Source organism: Lagopus leucura, unplaced genomic scaffold (assembly GCF_019238085.1).
Source record: "Lagopus leucura isolate 7727_CA_CO unplaced genomic scaffold, USGS_WTPT01 Super-Scaffold_100002, whole genome shotgun sequence".
Classification (NCBI taxonomy): Eukaryota; Metazoa; Chordata; class Aves; order Galliformes; family Phasianidae; genus Lagopus; species Lagopus leucura.
In genome coordinates, this window is record NW_024962263.1 from 58,305,491 (window position 1) to 58,329,193 (window position 23,703).

A 23,703-nucleotide genomic window follows, 5' to 3' on the forward strand; every position below is an offset into this window, starting at 1 on the left:
ACTGAAGTCTGAAAATTACAGGATTAGTATCACTGTAGTATCAATGGTATTGTTGGTAAAGGTGTTACGTTTGCAGTAACGATTAGACTTCACTGTAATTTGTAACTCTCATTTGATTATGCTTTATGAAGATTAGATGTTCATAAATAAGTCTTGATTCAGAGTAAAATAATAAAAACCAATTGCTTTTGCTTGTTGAAATGTAAAATATTGATAGCGCTTCTCAATTTTGATGAAGATTTTGAAATGTAATGGCAATGTCATTTCATAAAATTTTATTGTAATTTTAACAGGTTTGAAATTGGGCATGGAACAAGACACTTGGGTGATGATCTCTGAGCAAGGAGAAAGACTGTACAAAATGATGTGCAAGCAAGGGAGTCTCATCAAAGACAGGAAGAGGAAATTAACCACGTTCCCCAAATGCTTTCTTGGAAGGTATTACATGCATTCAAGACCAGGAATTCTAACTCTGAAAACACATTTTAAATCTTCTTTGGGATTTTATGAAAACCACACATTGTCTGTTAGAACTATCCGTCTCAGAATTTAGTCAAAGTGCAAAATGGTCTGCCTGAAACTGGATGTGTAGCTTTTAAAGGATCAAGGCTGCAAAGGCTGAAACTATGAAAATGCATCCAATAAAATAATTTCTTTAGAGAAATAATTTTCTACGTGTTCAATGCATTTTTGTTTCTGTAATGCCTAATTTAGAGTGTCAAATTTGCTTTAACCCCCTAAAACAAACCTGTCTCTAAAACTGTTTCCCTTTTCCTCTTGCCTGAATGTCAGGTGTGGAATTACTTAATGCAGCATACATACTTAAAAAATTTACCCCTATTGTGTGGAAGATCTTTAGAATGCCATGTTCCTCGTGCATGCAAGAGGAAGAGAAAGTAATAGGTACTGTAACGTTAGATGTTATGTATATTATCAAAAAAAACCCCACTTTTGGAGGCAGATTTTTTTTTTGGAGGCTTATTTCATCTGACCATAAGACAGATGAGTATGGAAATGTTTTGATAAAAGTACAGTCAATATTTTGCACAACTGTGTGTTTTGGTGAAGATTCTTACCACCGTGTTCAAAAGAGGAAATGAAACAGGAGATTTTCATGTACTATCCAATACCTTGTAGCCAGTGAGAGTTGAAACCAGGATTAAGATTAATTATTAAGCTGTGACTGAATCATTTTCTCAGAGGGACTGTTGGAAGAAGGTGAAGAATACAGTCATCATATGGAATTTTGTAAAACACTTAAACCTTTAAATGAAAGGTGTTTTTTTGTGTCTTTGAAATGGACCCTTTTGAAGTATGCTGTTCTCTGGGTCACCAGTTAGAACCTATGAATATTGCACTGCCTTTCTTTGCAATATTTTGATTTTTAACAGATGTACAAATATCTAATGTGCCATAAGATTGATATCTCTGGGACTGCATCAGATCTATAGTGACATAAACACAGTATTTCCTCATTGTGCACCACATACTTTATTTCTGTGCTCAGAATGTCTCAGAAATAACAGGCCTACTGTTCTATCATACTGCCATACTTTTGGAATGACCTGCGTATTATGTCTAAATAATAAAAAGCAGAAATTATTTTTTTAAAGTTGATGTAGCATTCTAATGGTTACTCAATTTAAGAAGCACTTACGAAGTTAATAAGGCATCTTTCTAGACTTGTAACTGAGAAGAAAATGTAGTAGATATGGTGGCATGACATTTCAAGTTTGTTTTTTTTTTTTTATATGTTTTTCTTCAGTGAATTTGTGTCCTGGTTGTTAGAAATTGGAGAGATACACAGATCTGAAGAAGGTGTTCATCTTGGCCAAGCTTTATTAGAAAATGGCATTATCCACCATGGTAAATATAATTAGTTTGAACTTGCTTGTTTTCAAGGTACTTATTGTAATTGGTGTGGATTTAATTTTGTCTGACAAAAAAGTGGTCATATGTTGAATCTTCATTATGTCTTTTTAGGGATCTATGAGGCCATCGCCCATACCTAAAAAATTTGCTAGAGATCTGCTGATTGAATCAGATTTAGACCTGTGCAGTCACAGCATTGCAAACAGGACCTGTAGAAACATTGCTGTTACGTTCTAAGCAAAAGTAACTCTTGGAATAAGACTGAAGTAGATTCTGCATTTAAGGATTTAAACCTTTTATGTAGGTGAGGTGAGGCTTTTTAGGAACATATGTAGGACTAAGAGTTGTTAGGAAAGAGCAAAAACTCACAGCTGGCTGCTGGTAATGTACCTTATCCTCTGTTGAGGATTACAAGTTTAATTGCTAAATCTGGCCTAGAAACCAAAAGTTTTAACTTTTGAATTTTAAAGCCCTGTTCACTAGGTTGTAGACTCAATAAAATTCATATTTTTATATTTTAAGGCCCTGTTCACTAGGTTGTAGACTCAATAAAATTCATATTTTTATATTGAAGTTTTCAGTCTACTAGTCAACTGTCTGTATTAAGTTCATTCTGGAGGGATGTGTCACTGAAATGGTACCATTTTTGAGCTGATAAGGTTTGATTTCTTCAGGGTAATTTCCATTGGTAACATTTTATCTACCGGACATTCTTGTCAGAGTGGTCCTTGTCTCTGTTGCTTCTAGCAGGTATGATCCAGCAGGATCTTATAAACAAACTCGAGAAACTTCTGCTTTTGAAGGCATGTTTGGTTTACAGTAAGTTCAGTCACTTGAAAAAAAATAAAAAGCAGTTAGTGAAAGAGTTGTGAAGTTAGCTACTGTTCTAGCATGGTTTCAAGGCATAAATTTAGATGGAATTATTGATAGTTTTCATTGTAATGCTTGAATACTTTAGCCAGTAATGAATTTAATACTTTGCCACCATGTTTTCACATCCTTGGCTGTAAAGTGGGAGCAACAGAGTGCCACTTAGCTGTATGCATGTTAGACATACACAGAGTAGGAGGAAAAACACTGAAGTTATTCATCAGCAATGATGTAGTCTTAAATGCCTTAATGTCAGTCTATGTGATTTTCTTCCGTTGTCATTCAAGTGGCAGATGCTATTGTGTTTCCTACACACACATGACTGTTTCCAACTGAATGGTTCTTTTGCCAGAGATTCTTCTCTAAGAATCGTGGAATAGTTTGAGTTGGAAGGACAATTAAAATTCATCTAGTCTGACTCCCCTACAATGAACAGGGACACCTACAGCTAGATCAGGTTGCTCAGAGCTCTATTCAGCCTGACCTTGAATGTCACCAGAAATGGGGCATCCATCACCTCTCTGGGCAGCCCATTTCAGTTCCTCACCACATTTATTGTAAGACAAGTTTTTCCTTACATCTAATCTAAATTTCCCCTCTTTTAGTTTGGAACCTTTTCCCCATGTCCAATCACAACAGACTCTGCTAAAGAGTCTATTCCTTTCTTTCTTATAGCTCTCCTTTAGATACTGATACTTGATCTTGTAATTTATATCCCAGATACACTGATGGACTTTCTCAGTACAGATTTAAATGAATATTGTGTAATTTCATACGATAAATGGGTAATTATATTAGACTACTGAAATTTGAGCCAGACATGTTACTTTGAATGGTTGATCCAGCTGTGGTTCAGTGAAAATAGAACTCTTAAAATAAAGTTGAATGAACCATCTGTTTTCACAGAGGGAGCAAGGCAGAAAGAAAGTTTGGCTGTTATTCACATTGTGAATGTTTTAGGGGGCTTTGTTAGACCTAACATATTCTAGCACATGGCTCATTCCAGCTGTGCCAGACCCGTGTTGTGATGGGCATTGTTTTGCTTCCTTGTCTGTGAACTCTTAGAAGCTAAGCTTTTTTTCCTTGTTTTCTTTTTCCAGTTTTGCAAAAGATAAAATCTGTTCATTCATTGTCATAGTGAGATATTTTGTCCAGTCACTTACTACTGATGAATAGAGGTGGAATTTTCCTCTCAAGACAATAAGGGATTGGTATACTGATCTGAGTCAAAATTACCCTGGGAGAAAAGTAAAAATAACATGTTCATGATGTGTGCCATATAAAAATCTGTCCCAAAAGAGAGTATGGGTATAGGGTTGGTAGTGAAATACAAAGCAGCTTGGCGTTCCTTATTTCAGTGGTAGTGAAGCAGTTCATCATCTTTAAGCATTTGAAACTATGCTCTTGCAAATGTACACCTGAAACTGGTAGATATCAGTGGTTGATACATCTATTCTTCCACTTGAGCGCAACAAACCAAATCACATCTATATAATAGAAAAAAAGAATAAAAAAAACCAAACCCACCTTAAAATGAATAGCAATTCAGAGCTTCACTCACAGTGTTTCCTGGATATATTTAGTATTTTGCACAATACATTTGAGTTGGAAACACCTTTGTCTGGTTTCCTTGCCTTCTGGAGTTCAGGAAGTGGCAACTTTGTGGGCCTACTACCATAGTTTTTGGTGTGCTTTGTGCTAGTAGGGGCTGTGAAGACAAAACAGCATTCTTCAGAGCAAGGAGACTTCTCTGTTCATGAGCAAGCAAGAATAGAAAGGTGCTTTGCAGGCATTTTTTTTTTCCTCTGTGGTACGATCCTGGTGGTGGAGTTTTCTACCTCCTGTAGTTTCCAATTTTAAAAAACTCCTGATGTGTGTTGATGTACTGGAATATGTATTTTCTGCAAGGGTAGGATATTAGTTTTTAAAATATATCTATTCCTTCTTGAAATGATTGTACTACAGTAAAATTCATTTCAACATTTGTGCCAGGCACTACATATGTGAACTTTGTGTCTGATGTACTTTGAATTTATGGTATGTAAAAGAGGGTTTATTTTGGGTAATCACCTCAGCACAAGCCATCAGTTCAAGACAATTGGAATAATGTCTTGGGCTTTACTATCTGTAGATATATCAAATGCAGGTAGAGAAGTTATTTTTCTTTGCATATGACACCGGTGAAACCACTGTATATATCATGTCCAAATTCTGTATCCACAAATCAGAGGATGTGTGGAGATACCGAGGAGCTTGAAGACTGTGAAAATGTTTTGATAAAACATATGAAGTTGTGAGGTTTTGTTCTCAAAATTTTGTGAAACTCTGTTGAATGGAAATCCACCTGATAAGGTCCTTCTTTATGGATCTTTGGCAAAATTACTGCTTTATATTTACTTCCACAGTGTAAGGAAGGGATGCCATTTAGAGGGATCTCAACAGACTTGAAAGGTGGGCCTGGGTGAATCTCATGAGGTTCAACACAGCAAAGTGCGAGGTTTTGCACTTGGGCCAGAGGAATCCCAGGTGTCCATACAGACTGGGAGACACAGTCCTTGAGAGCAGCCCTTCAGAGAAGCACCTGGGGGTCCTGATGGATGGAAAACTTAACATGAGCCAGCAGTGTGCTCTTGCAGCTTGGAAAGCAAATGGTATCCTTAGCTCCATCAGGAGAGGGCCAGCAGGGACAGGGAGGTGATTGTCTCCCTCTACTTTACTCTTGTGAAGCCCCGTCTGGAATAATACGTCCAGGTTTGGAGCCCCCAGTACAAGAAAAAACAGAGAGCTGTTGGAGAGGGTCCAGAGGAGAGCAACAAAGATGATCAAAGGGCTGGAGCACCTCCTCTATGTAGGCAGTCTGAGGGAGCTGGGCTTGTTCAGTCTAGAGAAAAGAAGGCTGTGGGGTGACCTCATTGCAGCCTTTCAGTACCTAAAGGGAGCCTACAAACAGGAAGGGAATCAACTCTTTGAAAGGGTTGATAACTGCAGGACAAGGGGAAATGGTTTGAAGTTGAGGGAGGGAAGATTTAGGTTGGATGTCAGGGGGAAATTCTTTACGGAGAGAACGGTGAGGTGCTGGAACAGGCTGCCCAGAAAGGCTGTAGATGCCCTGTCCTGGAGATGTTCAAGGATGGGTTGGATAGGGCTCTGGGCAGCCTGGTCTAGTACTAAATGGGGAGGCTAGTGGCCCTGCATGTGGCAGGGGGGCTGGAGCTTCATGATTCTTGAGGTCCCTTTCAACCCAGGCTGTTCAAGAGCCTTGTAAGAATTGCGAGTCTCTTGCACCAAGAACTTCAGCTGGCTCTCTATAGTGGAAGACGTGCCCTCTACCCTCCCCCATGCAGGACTGATCAGGTATCTGGAGGATTCTTTATTGACTCATCTGAGGTTGGTTTCAGCAAGAATTAGAGTAGAGTACTGTGGAAAAATAGATTGATAATTGGAAAAGAAGCTGTCTTCTTGGCTATTTGATTGATAAGCTTTGCAAAAGTGCTGACGACTACAACACATGCAAGTGCCTGGTTTTCTAGACTGTTCCCAGTCTGTTTGTTTATCTTATTCTGTTACTTAAAATTCATTAGTTTCCTATGGACTACCTGAATGTTTTGAAAAATATCACCACTGACATAGAGCAACTTGTGGCAGATGATTTACTCATTTCCCTTTGTCAGAAATCTATTTTGCAATGAACTGTTATTAGAATCATTGACTTTGTCCTTCTTTAATCTCCTGTAGGAAGAATAAGCTGACAATGTACTTTTTTTTTTAATTTTAATTTAGTTACTGATAAGCACCAGTTCAAACCTGAACACATGCTGTACAGATTCCGATATGATGACGGAACATACTATCCAAGGAGTGAGATGCAGGAAGTGATTTCTAAGGTAAAAAGTGAAGCAGTTGCTATTACAAAGAAAAATGCATTCAAAATGGAGATTCTGCTTGAGAAATGAAATAAATATTATGCAAGAATACACAGCATCCCCTCACACTTGCCTGTTTCTGTATTCATGTGAATTGGATTTTGTTTTCCATTTCTGCTTTTTTTCATTATAGCTTTACTGCTGGTATTTGTTAATGCAAGATGTATCTAGAGTAATATTCAATACTGAGCTACCAGGCACAACAGTGTGGGATGAAATCTACTTCAGAACAATTTTTTTATAATTATATTTTATAATCTACTAAGGATTACTTATGTGATTTTTTTTTCCAGTACTATTTTTTGGTGGTAGTATTTTAGTTCCTCCAAATGTTTTATTTGTTTATTTATTTATTTATTTAAGTTGAGAGCATTTCACATATCTGAGATGATTCATTTTTTTAAGTTTCCTAGTTAATTTGTGATTTCAATATAAAAAGAAATATGTGTGTGTATATATATATATATATATATATGTATATTTAACTTTGCTTTGTGTGTAGAAGAGTGAACAGTGATAGGGGAAACCTTAGTACACAGAAAAATTGCTTTGTAATTCAGATTTGGTGTATTTTTTTCCAAATACTATACCTTAAAAAAACGTTATTGCTACCTTAAAGATAATCCTCTTTTGCATTGTATGTCAGTGAAGCTTGGTTTGAAATGTTTTATTTCTCATTTTTTAATCACCAATATTGTTGTCTGAAATTTTTAACTTTTGGCACAAATAGGCATCTGAATAGTTTTGTTGTGTTAGCTACATGAAGTACATTGGAACTTTTTATGTCCATTCCCCTTATGTTCTCTGGGGTGTGAATGCATAACTAACCTCATCTTTCATTTTAACAGGGTGTACGACTGTACTGTCGTCTTCACAGTCTCTTTACCCCAGTAATTAGGTGAGTCCAATTGCAAAATCCTTAGAGACGTATTCAAAAGAAGCATGTATGTTCTGAAGATGAAAATTTCGTGTTTGAACATAGGAAACCTAACCCATACCTTAAGATTGCTCTTTTGTGAGAAGTAAAAAAGGTGGAAGAACTATGAAGACAAAAAAGTGTAACTGCATAAAATGACTACAAACAAAGTTCAGGATGACTTTTTTTTCCTCCAGATTTTAAGTGCTTTATAGGTCCTAATGTATATGCTTAGGTGCTTACTGTATTGATTAATATACTCTCTTCTTTACTAACTCTCCATTACTTCATTTGTAGAGTCCCAGCTATAACAAAGGCACCTGTCTTTGCACTTCAGTGATGTAACTGGCAATGATATGTATAAGATATGTTCAGGTTCCTTCTTGCTGTCTATACTGGAAGGTTTGACTTGCTTTACTTCAGAGGCAACTTTAGAAGCTTTATTTCTGAATTATTACAAAATGCTCAGTTCATGCTTGTATTACCTTATGTAGAAAAAATAAGGGTTGTTTTTTTTTTGTTTGCGTTTTTTTGTTTGTCTTTAATTTTAGACTCTTTTGATGTTTTGGTTGATGTATATATTTATTTATTTTATTTTGGACAGGGATAAAGATTATCATCTGCGAACCTACAAATCTGTTGTCATGGCTAACAAACTCATAGACTGGTTGATTGCACAGGCAAGTTTGTACCTTTGGATTTATGTACTTGTCTAAAAATTGTATTTCATTTCTGATTTGAAAGGTTGTGATGGAATAAGTGAAATAACATGCAAATACTGTGAGGGTTATTAGAACAATGTATGTTTAAGTGTAATCCTCTTAAACTAGCAAAGTAACAGAAATCAGCTGCCGGTAGCTATCCTATTAATTCCTTTTGTACTTATCATCCTTATTTGCAATTGAACTTTAATGAGACTTAGCTTTGTGATTCAGCATGTAACCTTATTTGAGGCTTAAAATGAAATGGATAGGCTATGGAAACTAACTTACTAACTAGAGGGATGAAAGTGAGCATCAATTTGCTGTCATGATTCCATTTTATCTTATGCAAACCAGGAACAGGATAACCTGTTCACTCAGTCAACATGTACCAGCTTTGTAAATAGAAGTTAAAAATGTCAATATTTTCAGATTTCATTATGCCAATTTTAATTGAGAATGCGCTCTAATTAAAATATTTTCATTTTATAACTATATATATTATAGTATAATATTGATGTCATATAATATCTCATATGCTCACTGTTAAAAATCCAAAGGTGATGATGGTAAATGTAATCTACGACTATTGCTGGTGCTGTGAGATTATGCCGTTGCAAATAGAAAGCATTTTGCTGATATTTTAAAATATATAAAAAATACATCTTATGGTTTAACAGGGAGATTGCCGGACCAGGGAAGAAGCTATGATCTTTGGTGTAGCTCTTTGTGATAATGGTTTTATGCACCATGGTAAGTAAATGCATTCTGTACAAGCTATGTTTGTTCTAATGCTGTCCACATAGTAGAAGGGAAATGTTGGGGCTCTTAAATATTTAAACAAGGAATTGCAAGATGGTTCATTATACCACTGTTATAATCTTAAAGAAGGAAAAACAAGCCATTTTATACTCTAAAAATTATTTTCGGTCAAAGTGCATACTGAGGGTTTCTTTGAAAGAATATTCTTAAGCAAGTAATACATGTTTACTCAGGTGAGATTGAAGATGCTAATGGAGGTAATTTGTAGGAACAAAAGGAAGTATTTTTGGAGGAATGATATTGAGTGCAGGATCATGACTTCAAAAAGTGTGAAATGACAGCTGTAGAAAGAGGACTGCAGGGATAAAAAAAGAAAAAAGAAAATGCTAATGATAGCAGAGAACAAAGAGTGTGCCAAAAATGAAGTGAACAAGGTTGCATTTAATAGCATCAGAGGGAAAACTTAAGTAAAACAATTGAAGCAATGGGTCATTTACTGAAATAAAATGAGGAAAAAATGATTTTCTCATCAGCTGGTTTAGATAAGGATGGAAGATTAATGTCCTTTCGGACACTGTTCATTCTTTTGCCCCTTAGTCTTTGAATATGCAGACTGTATCTGTCCACTGTTTCAGTTGCTTCCACAGTCCCAGCAAGCCCATTTGTAATACTGAACCTGGCATACTTCACCATTTGGAGAGTGCCAGGTCTTGGCTGTGAACATTTCCATCGGCTGTCCAGCAGAACTTTTGAAAATTGTATATTTAAATCTGTTTTAAGAAGAAATCTTGTGCTTTGTATTTTCAATAAAACCTTTTCAAGCTAATGTTTATTCCTAAGCTTGGTGAAATCCAAATTCTGTAGCTGAAAAGGATTTTAGTGTTACCTATATATAATGGATCCGGAAAAAAAATTTTTTTTTTAGATTAAAAATTAAGATTTCACTAGGTTCACGCACAAGATAATCAGCTAGTGCTTAACCTGTATATTGATGTTCAGTAATACAAGTACTCATGTCTGTGTTTCTGTTTCTTACAGTGTTAGAGAAAAGTGAATTTAAAGATGAGCCACTGCTGTTCCGTTTTTATGCAGATGAAGAAATGGAAGGGTCAAATATGAAACACAGACTGATGAAACATGATTTGAAAGTAGTGGAAAATGTTATAGCTAAGTCAGTGTTGGTGAGTTAAACCAAATGATTATATGCTTGGATGAGAACAAAAAATTGGTTGTACTGACAATAAATTAGCACTATGTGTTCATTTATCAGTTGAGCTATACTTTCCTAAAGGACTTTCTGAATAATATTTTGAACAATTCTATTTTTCAGATTAAATCTAATGAAGGCACCTATGGTTTTGGTTTAGAAGATAAAAATAAGGTGCCAATTATTAAGGTGGTGGAGAAAGCATCGAATGCTGAGGTATTAAATATTATAAACTAACTTCCCTGTTTTATTCTAGTTAAGAAAATGTGTATTAGATGATAATTAATATCAGAAGGTTCTGAGAAATCTGTGGTTATCAATCTTTGTTTAGTTTGAAACAAAATAGAACTGTGAGCATTACCAACACTTGTTTTCTACATAGGAAATTTGTGATACAAAATTTTTTTTAATACAAAAATAATAAATTTATTTTTATGCTTATTAAAATATTCCAGTTATGACATTGCTCATGAGTGGAGTAAGCATCTTTCAATAGCATATTAAATGAACATAGAAAAGTATACTAGCCTGTAGATTGTATTTGATGTATTTCATAACAAAGGATATATTAAGCAAAATCTAGAATTTAGAAATCTGAATGAATGAATTGCAGCCTTTCAATCTGTTAGTATTGCTTTAGTTGCTCTTGGAGTAATTTGATATTATCTGGTGAAAAACATGGGAGTCTTATGTACAAATATACAGACCAGTACTTCAATGGGAAGAAACATTTAGACCTGGATTTCAAGCCCTTCTACATCTCATTGTGGGACTGAAGTTTTAATAAAAATAGATGTAGTAGATCACTAATATAATATAGCCATACAGATATGTCCAGGGCTATGTTTCTCTTTTTTTCCCTCTGTTAGCTTTGTGTGTTTTCTTGTGGCCTTTTACAGCAGTCAGGTGCTGGCATCATCTAAGGCTTAGTGTGTGCCTTAAGCAACTCTGTGTATGCCTACCATGCTGGCTGGGAATGGTTTCTTTCCTTGTAGGCCATAATTTAAAGCTTGTACATAAATTTGTTACTCAAAGGTATGGCCATAGAAATTTTAAGGATACATTTTGTTTTGAATTTTAGTATATGTATCTTTACAAAGAAGCTTTTAATTCCTTTCTAATTGCTGTTTTGTTAATTTTTCAACATTAACCAATATGGTAATGCTTTCATAGCATCTTGAATGAAACTAGGGCTTGTATTTAGATCTCTTCATAGGTCTCTGTAACCAGTTCCAGAACACTTTTGGTGTCTTTTGATGTCTTGTGTACTTATTGAGGGGGCAAAAATAATTTTCTTTAAATGTGTGGTCATTATTCGTATTGGCATTGCATGTATTGGCAAGCATAAGAAAGTACAGTGTTGTTGGTTATAAAAGCGAAATGTATACACGACTGTTATGTTTTCTAGATGGCAGGCTTGGAAGTTGGGAAAAAAATCTTTGCCATTAATGGTGACCTGGTTTTTCTGCGACCCTTCAGTGAAGTGGATTGCTTCCTGAAAATGTGTTTAAACAGCAGAAAGCCCCTGCGGGTTCTTGTGAGCACTAAACCACGGGAGTAAGTTGTCATTCCTTTGGGGAAATTTTTAGAAATTGTAAATGAAGCAAATTTTCAAAGTCAAGTGGAACTTCAAAAAGCACCACTCTAAAGTTATTAGTAGTCTTAACTTCATAAAGCCAAGCAATTTGATCTGCTTTGACTTTGTTTTATTATATTTGTCATCAGCAAAGAAAAGATGAATGAGCTTAGGTCATCAGGTCTGGCACTCTACATGTATGCAGAAACCACAAGTGTATAAAGAAATACTGGAATACATGGGCAGTTTCAATCCCCTATCTCTTACTATATTTATTAAACAAGTTCCTCTGTGTGACGATTAGTTCCTAGTTTACCAGAAGCTGGACTTTGTGATCTGATGGGCCTCTTTGGTATGTGTGCTGGATGTGTAAGCAACCCTGCAAGTAAACAAATTCCAGTCTTTCTGCAACAGATGAGGTTTTATACAAAGTTTTGAACCCTCCTACCTGAGTGGAATTTGTTATGTAGAAGAAATTCTAAGTGAGGCCTAATGCCTGGGTTCATTTGGTATATAAACAAGTGTAGATCTGTTAGTAAGGTTAATGTAGTTGTTAATGGTTTCTACATAATAGTGAAATAGGAGGGTAAGAAACAGCAGCTGGAGGAAGTTCTCATCAGGTTTTGCAGAGTAAGTAGGAAGTCGTGCTCTGTTGTCAGAAAACATGTAGAAAGCCTTGGAAATTTGAGCAGCAGAATGGAGATGTTTCTTCTGTTAATAAGGAAGATGTCTTGAGAAGTACAGTGGTAACCATAATGGGAAAAAGAGCAAAGAAATAAGAGTCTGCTTGTAATTGGCTCAAAATGCTAAATTTTGTATTTACCAAAAAAAAAAAAAAAAAAAAAAAAAAACCCACACACCAAAAAAACAAAAAAACAAACAAACAAACAAAAAAACCAAAAAAAACCCTGGAAAGAACAAGATATAATGCAATGATATTATTCAAATATATCTGAATGTCAGAATTCTTATAGTTCAAATGCATTTTGCATTCACTTATCAGTTTTCTTTTGCACTGGCAAATGGAGTCCAGGGCAAAGACCCGTTAAATATTAACAGAGCTGGCTCTGGAAGTAAAGACTGTAGAGTTAGATCAGTGCAGTGTTATGTGTGACCTAATGAGCTCAGATAAGGGCTAATGCAGCTGTGTTGCTTTTTCTGGAATCTGAGCTAATACCACATTAGCTTTTTTTGGGTGAACTCAGGGTTTCATTTTAAGGAGTAGATATGAATTTTGATTCTCAGAACAGTGTTTTGTTGGTGATGATTCTAAGGATTTTTTTTATTACCTTTGCGCATAGACTAAGCAGGAGTGTAACGCAACATGTGTACACATTACATGAACAGTAGCAGGCAACTCATTTCAAAAAACTCAGTGCTTTACCTAGTTGCTCAGAAAGGCTGTGGACAATAAAACAATAAAAGTTAACAAATTCTAACACAAACACAGTCTCCACAGCCCTCTGCAGCTCATCTGATGAGACCTGCTGTGATCTGAGGTCCCCAGGCTCTGTGCTGCAAGCTGATAGACTGCCTGCATTCCCAGGGCTTGCTGTTGTATGACAACATACTCAAATCACGGTCCTTTGAGAGGAATTTTAAATCTGCAGGCTGCTTTGGTCTTAATTGGCATACTGAAATTTTGTGTGAAATAATATTGCCTTCCTCCGGTTGATATCAGTATCTCTTAATTCTGATGTTAGTGGTGCATATGATCAAGAAAATGGTGAATCTGAAACTGTGAATTGACTAAAAGAGTGGATTTTACACCCTGTGTAAAAAACGTCCTACTTACTGCTGTCCACTTTTATGTTAACAAAACGCTATCTTTTGCTATATTCATGTTGGATTTTTGCATGTATCAGGACAGTGAAGATTCCTGACTCTGCAGATGGACTTGGGTTCCAAATCCGAGGCTTTGGCCCTTCAGTTGTCCATGCTGTTGGGAGAGGTAAGTTGTAAGAGCTGTCAATGCGTGACGTAATTATACATTTTCCATGTAACTGTCTTGGCTGAGATGAATCAAAATAAGATCCACTGAGTAATTAAGGTGAGGTATAGTAAGGCTGTGATTTGAGGAATAGCTGACAAATCCAAAAGCTCATTGTCCTGTGAATGGAAGTTGGGAACTGTTTCCTGAAAGTTCCTTTGTTATGTGACCATGTGGTTCCCCAATGTTCTGGAAACATTTTACAGAAAATCCACTTTTTATAAATCTTTTCAATAGTGCTAGTTAAAATACTGCTTTTTCTATTTTGTGATGTGATGGTCAAATGCTTGCCGGCCCTAACTTGATAAATTTTGGATTGATGCCTTGTTAATAAAAGAAGGAGAGCATTTTTGTTGTTGTTGCTGTTGAATGCTGTTAATGGTAAAGCCATCTACCTCTGTATTTTCAGCTATTGAGGGGCAGTTATGTCTTTTCACCTCCTCCTACCTTTGTAATTGACGAATTTAAAATGAATTGATTTGCCAAGCAGGTTTGAACAGAGCTCTATGATGACTTTTTTTTTTTCTTAAGCTGTGGTGCCAGAAATTAGATTTTTGAGAGAAAGTAATAAACTGCAGACTATTAAGCTGATGTGGTAATTATTTCTGCACCTGGTTCTCAATTCAGCTGCCTATCCTTATTCGTTAAGCGCATACATTATTCCAATTAGCCTCAGTGGTACCTTAATCTTGCTTGTGTGGTTTGTTAACCTGAAAGACTTTGAGCATATGTTTAAATACTTTGCTGAATTGGAATCGTAGGTTTTTGTTGTTGTTGTTTTCTGCTTTGAAGAACAAAATTTCTGCTTTTTGAGAGATGTTTAATAATTTATTTAAATCCAGACTTTTATAGATTACATTAGCTAGTAATAATATTATTTCCAAATACTTTAATTGATATTAGATTTAAAATGCAACTGTTGTCTATTCCCGTGGCTTTTATTTTTCTAAACAGTACCAAGACCTAAAAATCATAGAAATATATATGTATTGTTTCTATTATTTTATGTCAGATATACTAAACTGACAAGTTGTCAGGTAGTTTTCCACTTGTCAGCCCTGCAAGTTCAGTTCAGCCTTTTACAACAGTTGGCTTCTTCACTTCGATGTTTCATTCTCTAGCCAATAGGTTTTGACTTTACTTGCACTTTTCTCGCAATAGCCAGAGAAATGTAAGGAACTGAATGGGTAGGTGGTCATAATCCAGCAGGCTTTCAGGACTAGGTTTGAGTCATACTGAAAAGACCTGGAGACACCCGCTTTTTTTTGTAGTACTCTTTAGGTGGATATAGAGAATTTTCCCAAAGATGGCTGTTCTACTGTGGAAATAAATTGCTGAACTATGTGTTTTGCATTGCTCAAACAAATAGAGTTTGTTGGAAATTACTGAAGTTTCTTAGAACTTCTACTCTGCTTTGTGTATTTTGCTTAAAATTGTAAAGACTTTTGTCTTTATTCACTACAATACACTATTGTAAGTGAATTGGTAAAAAAAGGACAAAAACACGGACAGGATCCTTGGGAATGTCAATGGAACTCTGTTTCCTTTAAGTCCAGCTGACTTCAGAAGCACTCTGAAGTCAGGGGCTTTTGAAATGTAAGCTTTAAAGGAAATGTTTAGGAAGTCTGTCATCTACATGTTTTTGTGTTATTTCTTTTTTAATAGGAACAGTGGCAGCTGCAGCAGGTCTCCACCCAGGCCAGTGCATAATCAAAGTGAATGGAATTAATGTCAGCAAGGAGACTCATGCAAGTGTTATTGCTCACGTCACAGCATGCAGGAAGTATAGGCGTCCAATGCAGGTACACTGCACTTGTTAACCACTGGAACAGGCTGCCCAGGGAGGTGGTGGAGTCTCCTTCTCTGGAGATGTTCAAGACCTGCCTGGATGCCTACCTGTGTGACCTGGTGTAGGGAACCTGCTTTGGCAGGGGGGTTGGACTCGATGATCTCTGGAGGTCCCTTCCAACCCCTACAATTCTGTGATTCTGTGATCTTGCAAATTTTCTTTTTTTCTTTTTTCCTGAAATAATCCCTGCAAACAAACAATGTGGGTCTGTTTCTCTGTCCATGCACCTATTGTGTTTGAGTGTGTTCGAGTGGGAAAGGAGTGGTGAATAAAAATGGAAGGAAGCCTGATGAATTATGAAAGCTGAAGACTGCTCAGTATATTACAGATATTCAAGATCTGATTAATCTCGGCATTGAAAAATATAAGCTTATAGCTAACTTTTAATACTGTATTTTTAAAGCTTAATTCAGGTTTTTCTTGAAAGCAGTAAGAGGTATACTTTTATCATTATGAAGAGGGATTTATGCAGTTAGGTGCCTGTTCATCAGCCTGAGTATGTAATGCAAAAAGCTGATCTTAAAATTTTGAAACGCTTCAGCAAATAGAGAGCAGTGTGCACAAATTTTGTCTATGAAGGTCCATTTATGGTCCCACTGCATTCCAATACTGGAAGTTCAGGGCTCAAACTTTCCCTTTTTTAAATATAGACATTAAGTTTTGTTATCTTTTTCATGTAAGTTTAGGAGAAAATCTAATGTTTTCCAAGATACAAATTGTAGAGAAGAAAATCAAAGCACTCTGATTGTATAATGTAATCTTTCCAAGTTCCTGCAAATTTTTCATAAACTGTGAGCTGGTATCATTAATTAACTTCACAAACTCTTCCAGAGCATGTTAATTGGGAAGAAAAATCCAATTAAAATCAGGAGTGAAATCCTTCTCTCAAACCTAATGCATAGAAATGAGATAAGAATTCTAAGCAAGAATTGGAACTGTGTCGTGCATATACTGTCTTCATGAAGATGTCTGAATGTTTGTGCTTTAACTGCAGTATAAAATTGAAGTTGTTACATACATAGCAAGGCAGAGCTCACCTATTTTTCAAGGGAATATGGGCTCCGGAAAAGAGCCCATGTGCACAAATAGTAATGCTGGCTAGGGAAAAAGATTTATTTATTTTTTACCAGATGCATTTTCTCTCTTGTCTAAGTGTGGAGTTCCTCCAGAAGTTAATGACATTGGAATAGAAGTAATTACTGTTGTCTGGAATGAATTTATATGCAACGTTACTGTTGTTTTATTTTTTCATCCACTTGTGTAACATGTTGTGATACATACCTATTTTTCCTACGCAGAGTATTCATTTCAATCTAAAAAGTGTATCTTTAGCAAATCACTGGCAACTGACATCCCCCAGATTCATGAGAATCTATAAGAAAATCATTGTTTAGAATTTAGTGTTATCAAGTGCTATAAGATAACTGTGTAGATGGCCATCTTCCTGTGTAGATGGCCATCTTCCTAGACAGCTAAACTATAATTTATTAATCAGAAATGTGGATTTTTAATTATTTGGAAGATGACTATGGATTTATCCTATTTTGTAAGTAATTACTCTGTCATTTAATTAACATGAATATTGCAGTCTCTCCTGTGGTTGTCAATTTCATAATTGAAAATGAATCTTATTCTGTGTTCTGAGTATTCCACTTCTCAGTGTAAGGAGTCTTCCAAGCTGCCTGAATTATGAAGTTTCATTTCAGACTGTTGCAGTGTGAATAACTGTGTTGAACAGTGTTTATACTCTTGGTCTTGCCTTGAAAAAGAATACTGACTTCGCTTTTTGAAATTCCAAACAATTATTTGCAGTGATACTAATCATGTTGTGACAGATTTATGCCTAATTTATTACCCCTGCTGCATTTAGAGAACATGGTTCCAAATTGAGTAGCATTGTATCTTGTAGCTGTTGAAGGGTTGACCTCCAGTTGGAGTAGGTAGTTCTTCAATTTCATGATTAGATCAAATTTGAAATAAAGGAAATCTTTGGCATAACGTACATCACTTGTTACATATCGGCATGGCAGTCCTATGCCCATGTGTTCGAGTCAAGGAAACCTTTAAGACTCCACAAATAAGCATCAGGCTTTCAGGTGTGCATACAAAGATGAGCAGGTTTCAAAACCATTTTTGTTGTTCAGCTTTTGCAAAGATATCTTCCAGCAACTAACAGAGGGCTCTGAAAGTCAAAGGCCCTTATTAAAATATTTCAGTGCCTTTCAGTGAGAAGTAAGGCATGGATGAATCTACAGAAACTATACAGAAAGGGTGCCTTTATTGTGTGGAACTGTAGTTATCTGGGACTAATGGGTTAAAGACAGTGGTGGAATATTGTATATTATTAAAGCATAATCTGATGTATTTGGCATTTTGCCTGAACATTTCAACATTTAACTTAAATTTCTGCAATTCTTGCTTAACATTGAATTCTCAACTCAGACTTCTTTTTAAATTCTGTGAATTCAGATTAGTCATAATTGTGGCACTTATTCTGCCGTAGCTGTTACAGAGTGAATGATTAACTGACAGTCAGACTTCTTTTTTGAAGTGTAAAGGGAAGAGAAGAGCATTCTGAAGATGCCGTGTTTGATAGGCCCATCCATATGGATGTGATGAGCATGTGTCTAAACAAGTGAGGGGAAAATACAAGATACAAGGCTTACAGATGGCTTCCATAGGCTATGTGACCAAGCCACTGTTCTTGTATTCACATGCACCTCGAACATGTAAGATGAAGAGCTTGTGGGGCCTGAGATTCTGTCCTTTTACTGTGTTTTGATAAGTGGGTGGTAAAATAAAACATCTAATAGAGTAGCTGTCAAAAAAGAGAAAAAAAAAAACCAAAAACAAAATGAAGGCTGTAGTGTGTAATCTTGTTGCCAGCGATAAATGGGTAATAGATTAGGTGGACATGCTATATGGTTGGTTGGCATTCTATAATCTTTGTCAGTGTTGCGGATGAACTGCAGATTTTGCAAAGCAAAAATTATTTCTCTTTTCAAAATTTCTTATCTCAAATATTTCTCAGTCTGCAGTTGGATTTGAAATGTCTTAGATTATTTTTGGCAGAGACGTGAAACTGATGGATGTCATACTGTCACAGATTTGCTACTGCTTCGTGACAATATATTTTGAAATAAATTAGTAAATTGAAATGCTTTAGCCAAAGCCAAAATTCTCTGTATTTTCAAAATACTATTTTTGACTGAGTTCAGAAAGTAATAGAGATTGTAATAATCAGGGCATTAAATCAACTATTCCATCTTTGAGAGCAGATAATTTGCTGCCAATTGCACTTGTAAAAATTTTCTTGTTTTTTTTGTTTGTTTGTTTTGTTTTTCTTTTTTCTTTCTTCTTTTTTTTAGCAAGACTCTATACAGTGGATTTACAACAGCATTGAAAGTGCACAGGAAGATCTTCAGAAAACAAATGCCAAGCCCCCAGGAGATGATGGAGGAGATGCCTTTGACTGCAAAGTGGAAGGTATATAGTGCAGGTTTGATTTTGTTTTTGCTCAGGAAGTTGGTGTAAGTAGCAAGGAAAGTAGGCAGTGGGTTTTTTTTTAGTAGATGAAGCTGCAGTCAGACAGTAGGATGTGCTTTACATAAGGTTTTGCTTTTTTCTGTGTTCTAAAAAGGTAAATATAACATGCTGTTCTTTGAAAATTGTTACATCTCGTTTAAAAAAAAAGTTTCTGTGAACATTTTAGGAAAAAACTATTCAGTTCTTATTTCTTATGCTGGGAATTATCTGAATTGTCACCACTAGCAATCACTGAAGGTTAAATTAGATGAGTTAGTGACTACTGCATGAGAAATAACAAATCAGCTATCCTTCAGATTATTTTCAGGCAACTAGCATTTAGATAAGTGTGGATTCATATGCATGTATAAGGATTATAATTAAAGAGGTGGTTAATAAGAATTTTGTATTATCTGAATAAATGCTGACATAGTGGTTTCATTTCTGGGCATTTTCTTCTAGCTTATTTAGAATTATTCAGATTTCCAATTTATTTTTGTTGCATTGTATAGCTCTAAATTTTAAATGAGATTGAATTAGTTCCCTTAAACAATGACTTCTTCTAAAAAGAGACTGTAGTAAAGTGTCTGTTCATGCAGGAGTAGTATTTTAACATCTATAAACCTCCTGGCATTCTGATTTTTAAATCACTCACCTCCTAGTTGGGATATTAATACATTTTCAAGTAGAATAAACAGACCACACCTATTTCTAGAATCTTTGCCTGTGTCCTTTTTATTATTCATTTTTTAGTGGCCAATGCTCCTCTACTGATTTGTGTTTCTTTATTCTAGAGGTAATTGACAAGTTTAACACTATGGCAATAATTGATGGGAAGAAAGATCATGTAAGCCTGACTGTTGATAATGTTCATTTGGAGTATGGAGTGGTTTATGAGTATGACAGCACAGCTGGAATCAAGTGCCATGTGTTAGAAAAAATGATTGAACCGAAGGGATTTTTCAGCTTGACTGCAAAGGTATGAAGCAATTTTTTGTGTGTGTTTATTATTGCTAAGCTTAATACCAGTGCAGCAACATCTTTTTTTTTTTTTTCTTTTTTTTTCTGCTTAGGGTTGTATACGTTTCATTTTATATCTTGTGATCTTTGTTCCTGTTACATTTAGAAGAATGATTTTGTACTCAGGACATAAAATAAGTTATGGTGCCAATATAAATTGAGTCTCTAAACTGAACAAACATTAAAGAGCTTCAGTCTTCCATTCTTTCTGCATCTTTTCCTATCTTCTTAATTATCAAATAAAACTTCAAATAAAGTTGAAGGCTCAGTGAAACATCAAAACTTTGTGAAGATAGGCAATAGTTTCCAAATGTGGTTTTGATGAAGCAAAATAACATACAACTTAAATTTGTTTCTGCGAGATTAATAGAAGTAGCATAGCATCTTTCTTTTTATGTTTTAAAATAAAATAAAGCTGTGTATATCTTGGTGACTAACAATGGCAAAATCAGAGATGAAGTAAAAAACAAGTGCAACTTAGGAGTTTTTGGTGAATATTTCCAAATATTAAAACATGCAATAGACGTGAAAGGGACTGTGAAGGTTTTTTGTTGATAGTTCATAGAATGGTTGGGGTTGAAAGGGACCTTTAAAGACTGTCTAGTTCCGGCCCTCCTACTGTAGTCAGGGTTGACACCCACTAGCTTAGGTTTGACAATCACAGTGATCAGTTCCTTCAAGATCATGGGATGCTTGTTTAGCCTGGCTAATTATTAAAAGATTGCACTTCCATATTTTTTTTAATAATATGACTGTGTTAGAAAAATGATAGTGATCAAAAAGATGTCCAGTGGCTTAAAAACAACAACAAAACGAGCAGACCCCTTTGCTCAAAGGCAATAATAAAAACTGTAGTGGCATTTTATCAATCATAGCTGTCTGCAAGTGGTTCTTGGTGCTCTGTATGTAAACTCTGCACTTGCAGTTAGGTAATATGTTTCTCTCTATTTCCTTCTCTCTCATCTTGCCATGTATTGTTGCCCTGCATTTTTAAACATCTCTGTGCTACATCATATATAGTACAGTGAAGTATTGCTTCTGATATTGCTTCAGATAGTGAAGGATTGCTTTCTTACATTGAACAAATCTTTACTGTGTTTTGATGGCAAGTAACCAAAGTTGTATTGCAAAAGTTACTTAATTTTAATGCATTTAACATATTTTTCCATCTGTTCATTAAATTATTGAAATATTATTATTAATTAAACCGAAAAATTGCAAGTGTAACCAGAATAATTGGAATATTTTAATGCAGTAAGTACTCACTGTTGCAAAAGAGTTAGTCTTTCCTCTGTCCTCCTGAGGACATGAGAAAAATCTCAGGATCTTCTCATGCATAATCTGCAACTTCTTAAAGTTAAGATTTTGTACTCCAAAATCTCTGTCTAGTGTCATTTTTTTTTCCTAAAATTTTCTAAACTACTCAGGCTTGTAACTTGTATTTTATAGCCGCAATGATGGGTAGAGTGGTAATGAACGGTAGCAGAAGAGAGTTGTAGTCATGGTTCTCATGATGTATTAATGTTGTGTGTGTTGTTTGTTCAGAATTCTTTGCAAGTTGGTGTAATATTAATACTATGGGATTGCCTTATAAAATTGTTATGTAGACTGACTAGCTGATGTGGTCAGTCTGCTATCAACAAGATTTCTTTGTATTAGGCCACTGAACTTAATTTCGTTTAAATTTAAACTTCTGCAGTGTAGTTGTGAAAAATCTTCCAGTTTTTATGATAAATTGCTTGGAGGTAGTTGATTATCTCTAAAATTCAAGCCACTTGTGTTTACATGTGTTAATGTGGATTTGGGATGCCTTTGTTAGGCCTTTCTAAGGCTTTAAATGTGTGCTTTTCAAACACATTTTCAGAGGTTGGACACAACTGCAATAGGGATCTCCCATGCTCCATCATACGTGAATTTCAGTACCTGAAATACATCTTTTACTCAAAAAAGGGCTATATACTGCCCTGTTTAATGCCCCTTTCTTTCAGTATTCTACCGTCACTTGCTGGGATTTTCATCACAGCAAGACTTCAGTCTTTTCTGGCTAGCATAGCTTATTCTGTTCACTATTTCATGTTTTCTATGCAAACAGTGAAAAAAAGGAAAGCGCTCAGATTTATTATATGCTTTTTCTTTTTTTTTTTTTCAAATATTCATCTGCCCATATAATGAATGTTTGCTACAGCTAATGAATTGGTTCAGAGGCTTTTTGTAATATGTGCTGCTAAAGTAATTACAGCAGATATTGAATTTCAGGTGAGCCATGTTGGTTGCATAAGTAGGAAATTAGTAGTAAATCCATTATGAGAGAGTGTCATGAGAAGCCAAGTGAAACTACTTGCTACAGGTATAATTTATGCCAGTGACAGGGACAAATTTAGAGAAATGTTTTTTGCTTCCCAGATTTCCTTTGTTTTTGTTTTTTTTTTTTTGTGATTTAGTTCTGTGAAGTTAGTACCTATAATGTTAAAAGGCAACCGATTATCTGGCTTTTTCAGCCTAGATTATAGGGGATAATAAGTAAAGGGTTCTTTTAGTCATCTTATTTCATAATGTGATGATCTTGTTTTTATTCTCTTAGATTCTGGAAGCACTGGCAAAAAGTGATGAGCAGTTTGTGCAGAACTGCAACAGCCTCAGTTCCTTAAGTGAAGTAATTTCTACTGAGCTTCAAAGTAAATTCAGTGTTATTTGCAGTGAGAAAATTGAACATATCTACCGAAGAATTTCTAGTTACAAAAAGGTATGGCCTGCATGTCTTAAGCTTTGTGATAATTGTCTTTTAAGGGAAAATAAACAAGCAAAATTGTACGATTTGAATAATTCTTCTGAACGTTTGTTACTGTGAAAAAAATATGGCTGAAAGATTAGTTATATTGGGCATTGAATGCCTTAACTGAGTTATTACATAAATAGTTTTTGAACAGTGCTCTTTATCATTCCTTTTTTAGACACTGGGTAGTTCATATTCTTTCTTGTTCTCTGTGTTCAGCTGCAGATAGAATCAACTACATATTTCCTACAAGAGGGCTGTCATACTTGATCAATATTGTGAACTTGCAGATTTTAACCAAATATGAAGCAATAACAGCAGAATTGTTTTTCCTTCTAGTATGTCTTAATTTTAAATACTGAATTGTTATTCTTTTATTCATCTCATATGCCCTTCAAATTAGTATGACTTTTACTAGCCTGCCTATTAAGAGCAATAGCTCTTTAAATTGTTAGATATTAAGTTATGTTAATAAAACTTTATAGCACAAAATGAGAGGAACACTTCTGACTTTCATACATCTGAGATCTAGATTAAATAGATAGAAATGAACAAATAACCCAGATTGTGATCTATAACTACTGTCAGTTTATTTTTCTGTATTTGTTTAGTTTAGCAAGACCTAGCCTAAACAACCATTTGTTAATGATGCATACTTAGTTTTTCATACTGCCTTCTTGGGGGGGGGGGGGGGGGGGGGGGGGGGGGGGGGGGGGGGG

At 35.4% G+C, this 23,703-nt stretch overlaps 1 protein-coding gene across 1 annotated transcript in view; it reads left to right on the forward strand.

Moving 5' to 3' along the window:
• PREX2 (phosphatidylinositol-3,4,5-trisphosphate dependent Rac exchange factor 2) overlaps positions 1-23,703 on the forward strand; it is a 173,521-nt gene that overhangs the window by 76,540 nt on the left and 73,278 nt on the right. The window contains exons 10-23 of the mRNA XM_042868947.1: positions 294-438; positions 1,766-1,866; positions 6,523-6,626; positions 7,514-7,563; positions 8,186-8,261; positions 8,963-9,035; positions 10,083-10,225; positions 10,375-10,467; positions 11,660-11,808; positions 13,693-13,778; positions 15,483-15,619; positions 19,035-19,152; positions 19,986-20,170; positions 22,793-22,954. Of these exons, the coding sequence (XP_042724881.1) occupies positions 294-438; positions 1,766-1,866; positions 6,523-6,626; positions 7,514-7,563; positions 8,186-8,261; positions 8,963-9,035; positions 10,083-10,225; positions 10,375-10,467; positions 11,660-11,808; positions 13,693-13,778; positions 15,483-15,619; positions 19,035-19,152; positions 19,986-20,170; positions 22,793-22,954 (1,622 nt within the window). The remainder of the gene's footprint in view (positions 1-293; positions 439-1,765; positions 1,867-6,522; positions 6,627-7,513; positions 7,564-8,185; positions 8,262-8,962; positions 9,036-10,082; positions 10,226-10,374; positions 10,468-11,659; positions 11,809-13,692; positions 13,779-15,482; positions 15,620-19,034; positions 19,153-19,985; positions 20,171-22,792; positions 22,955-23,703) is intronic.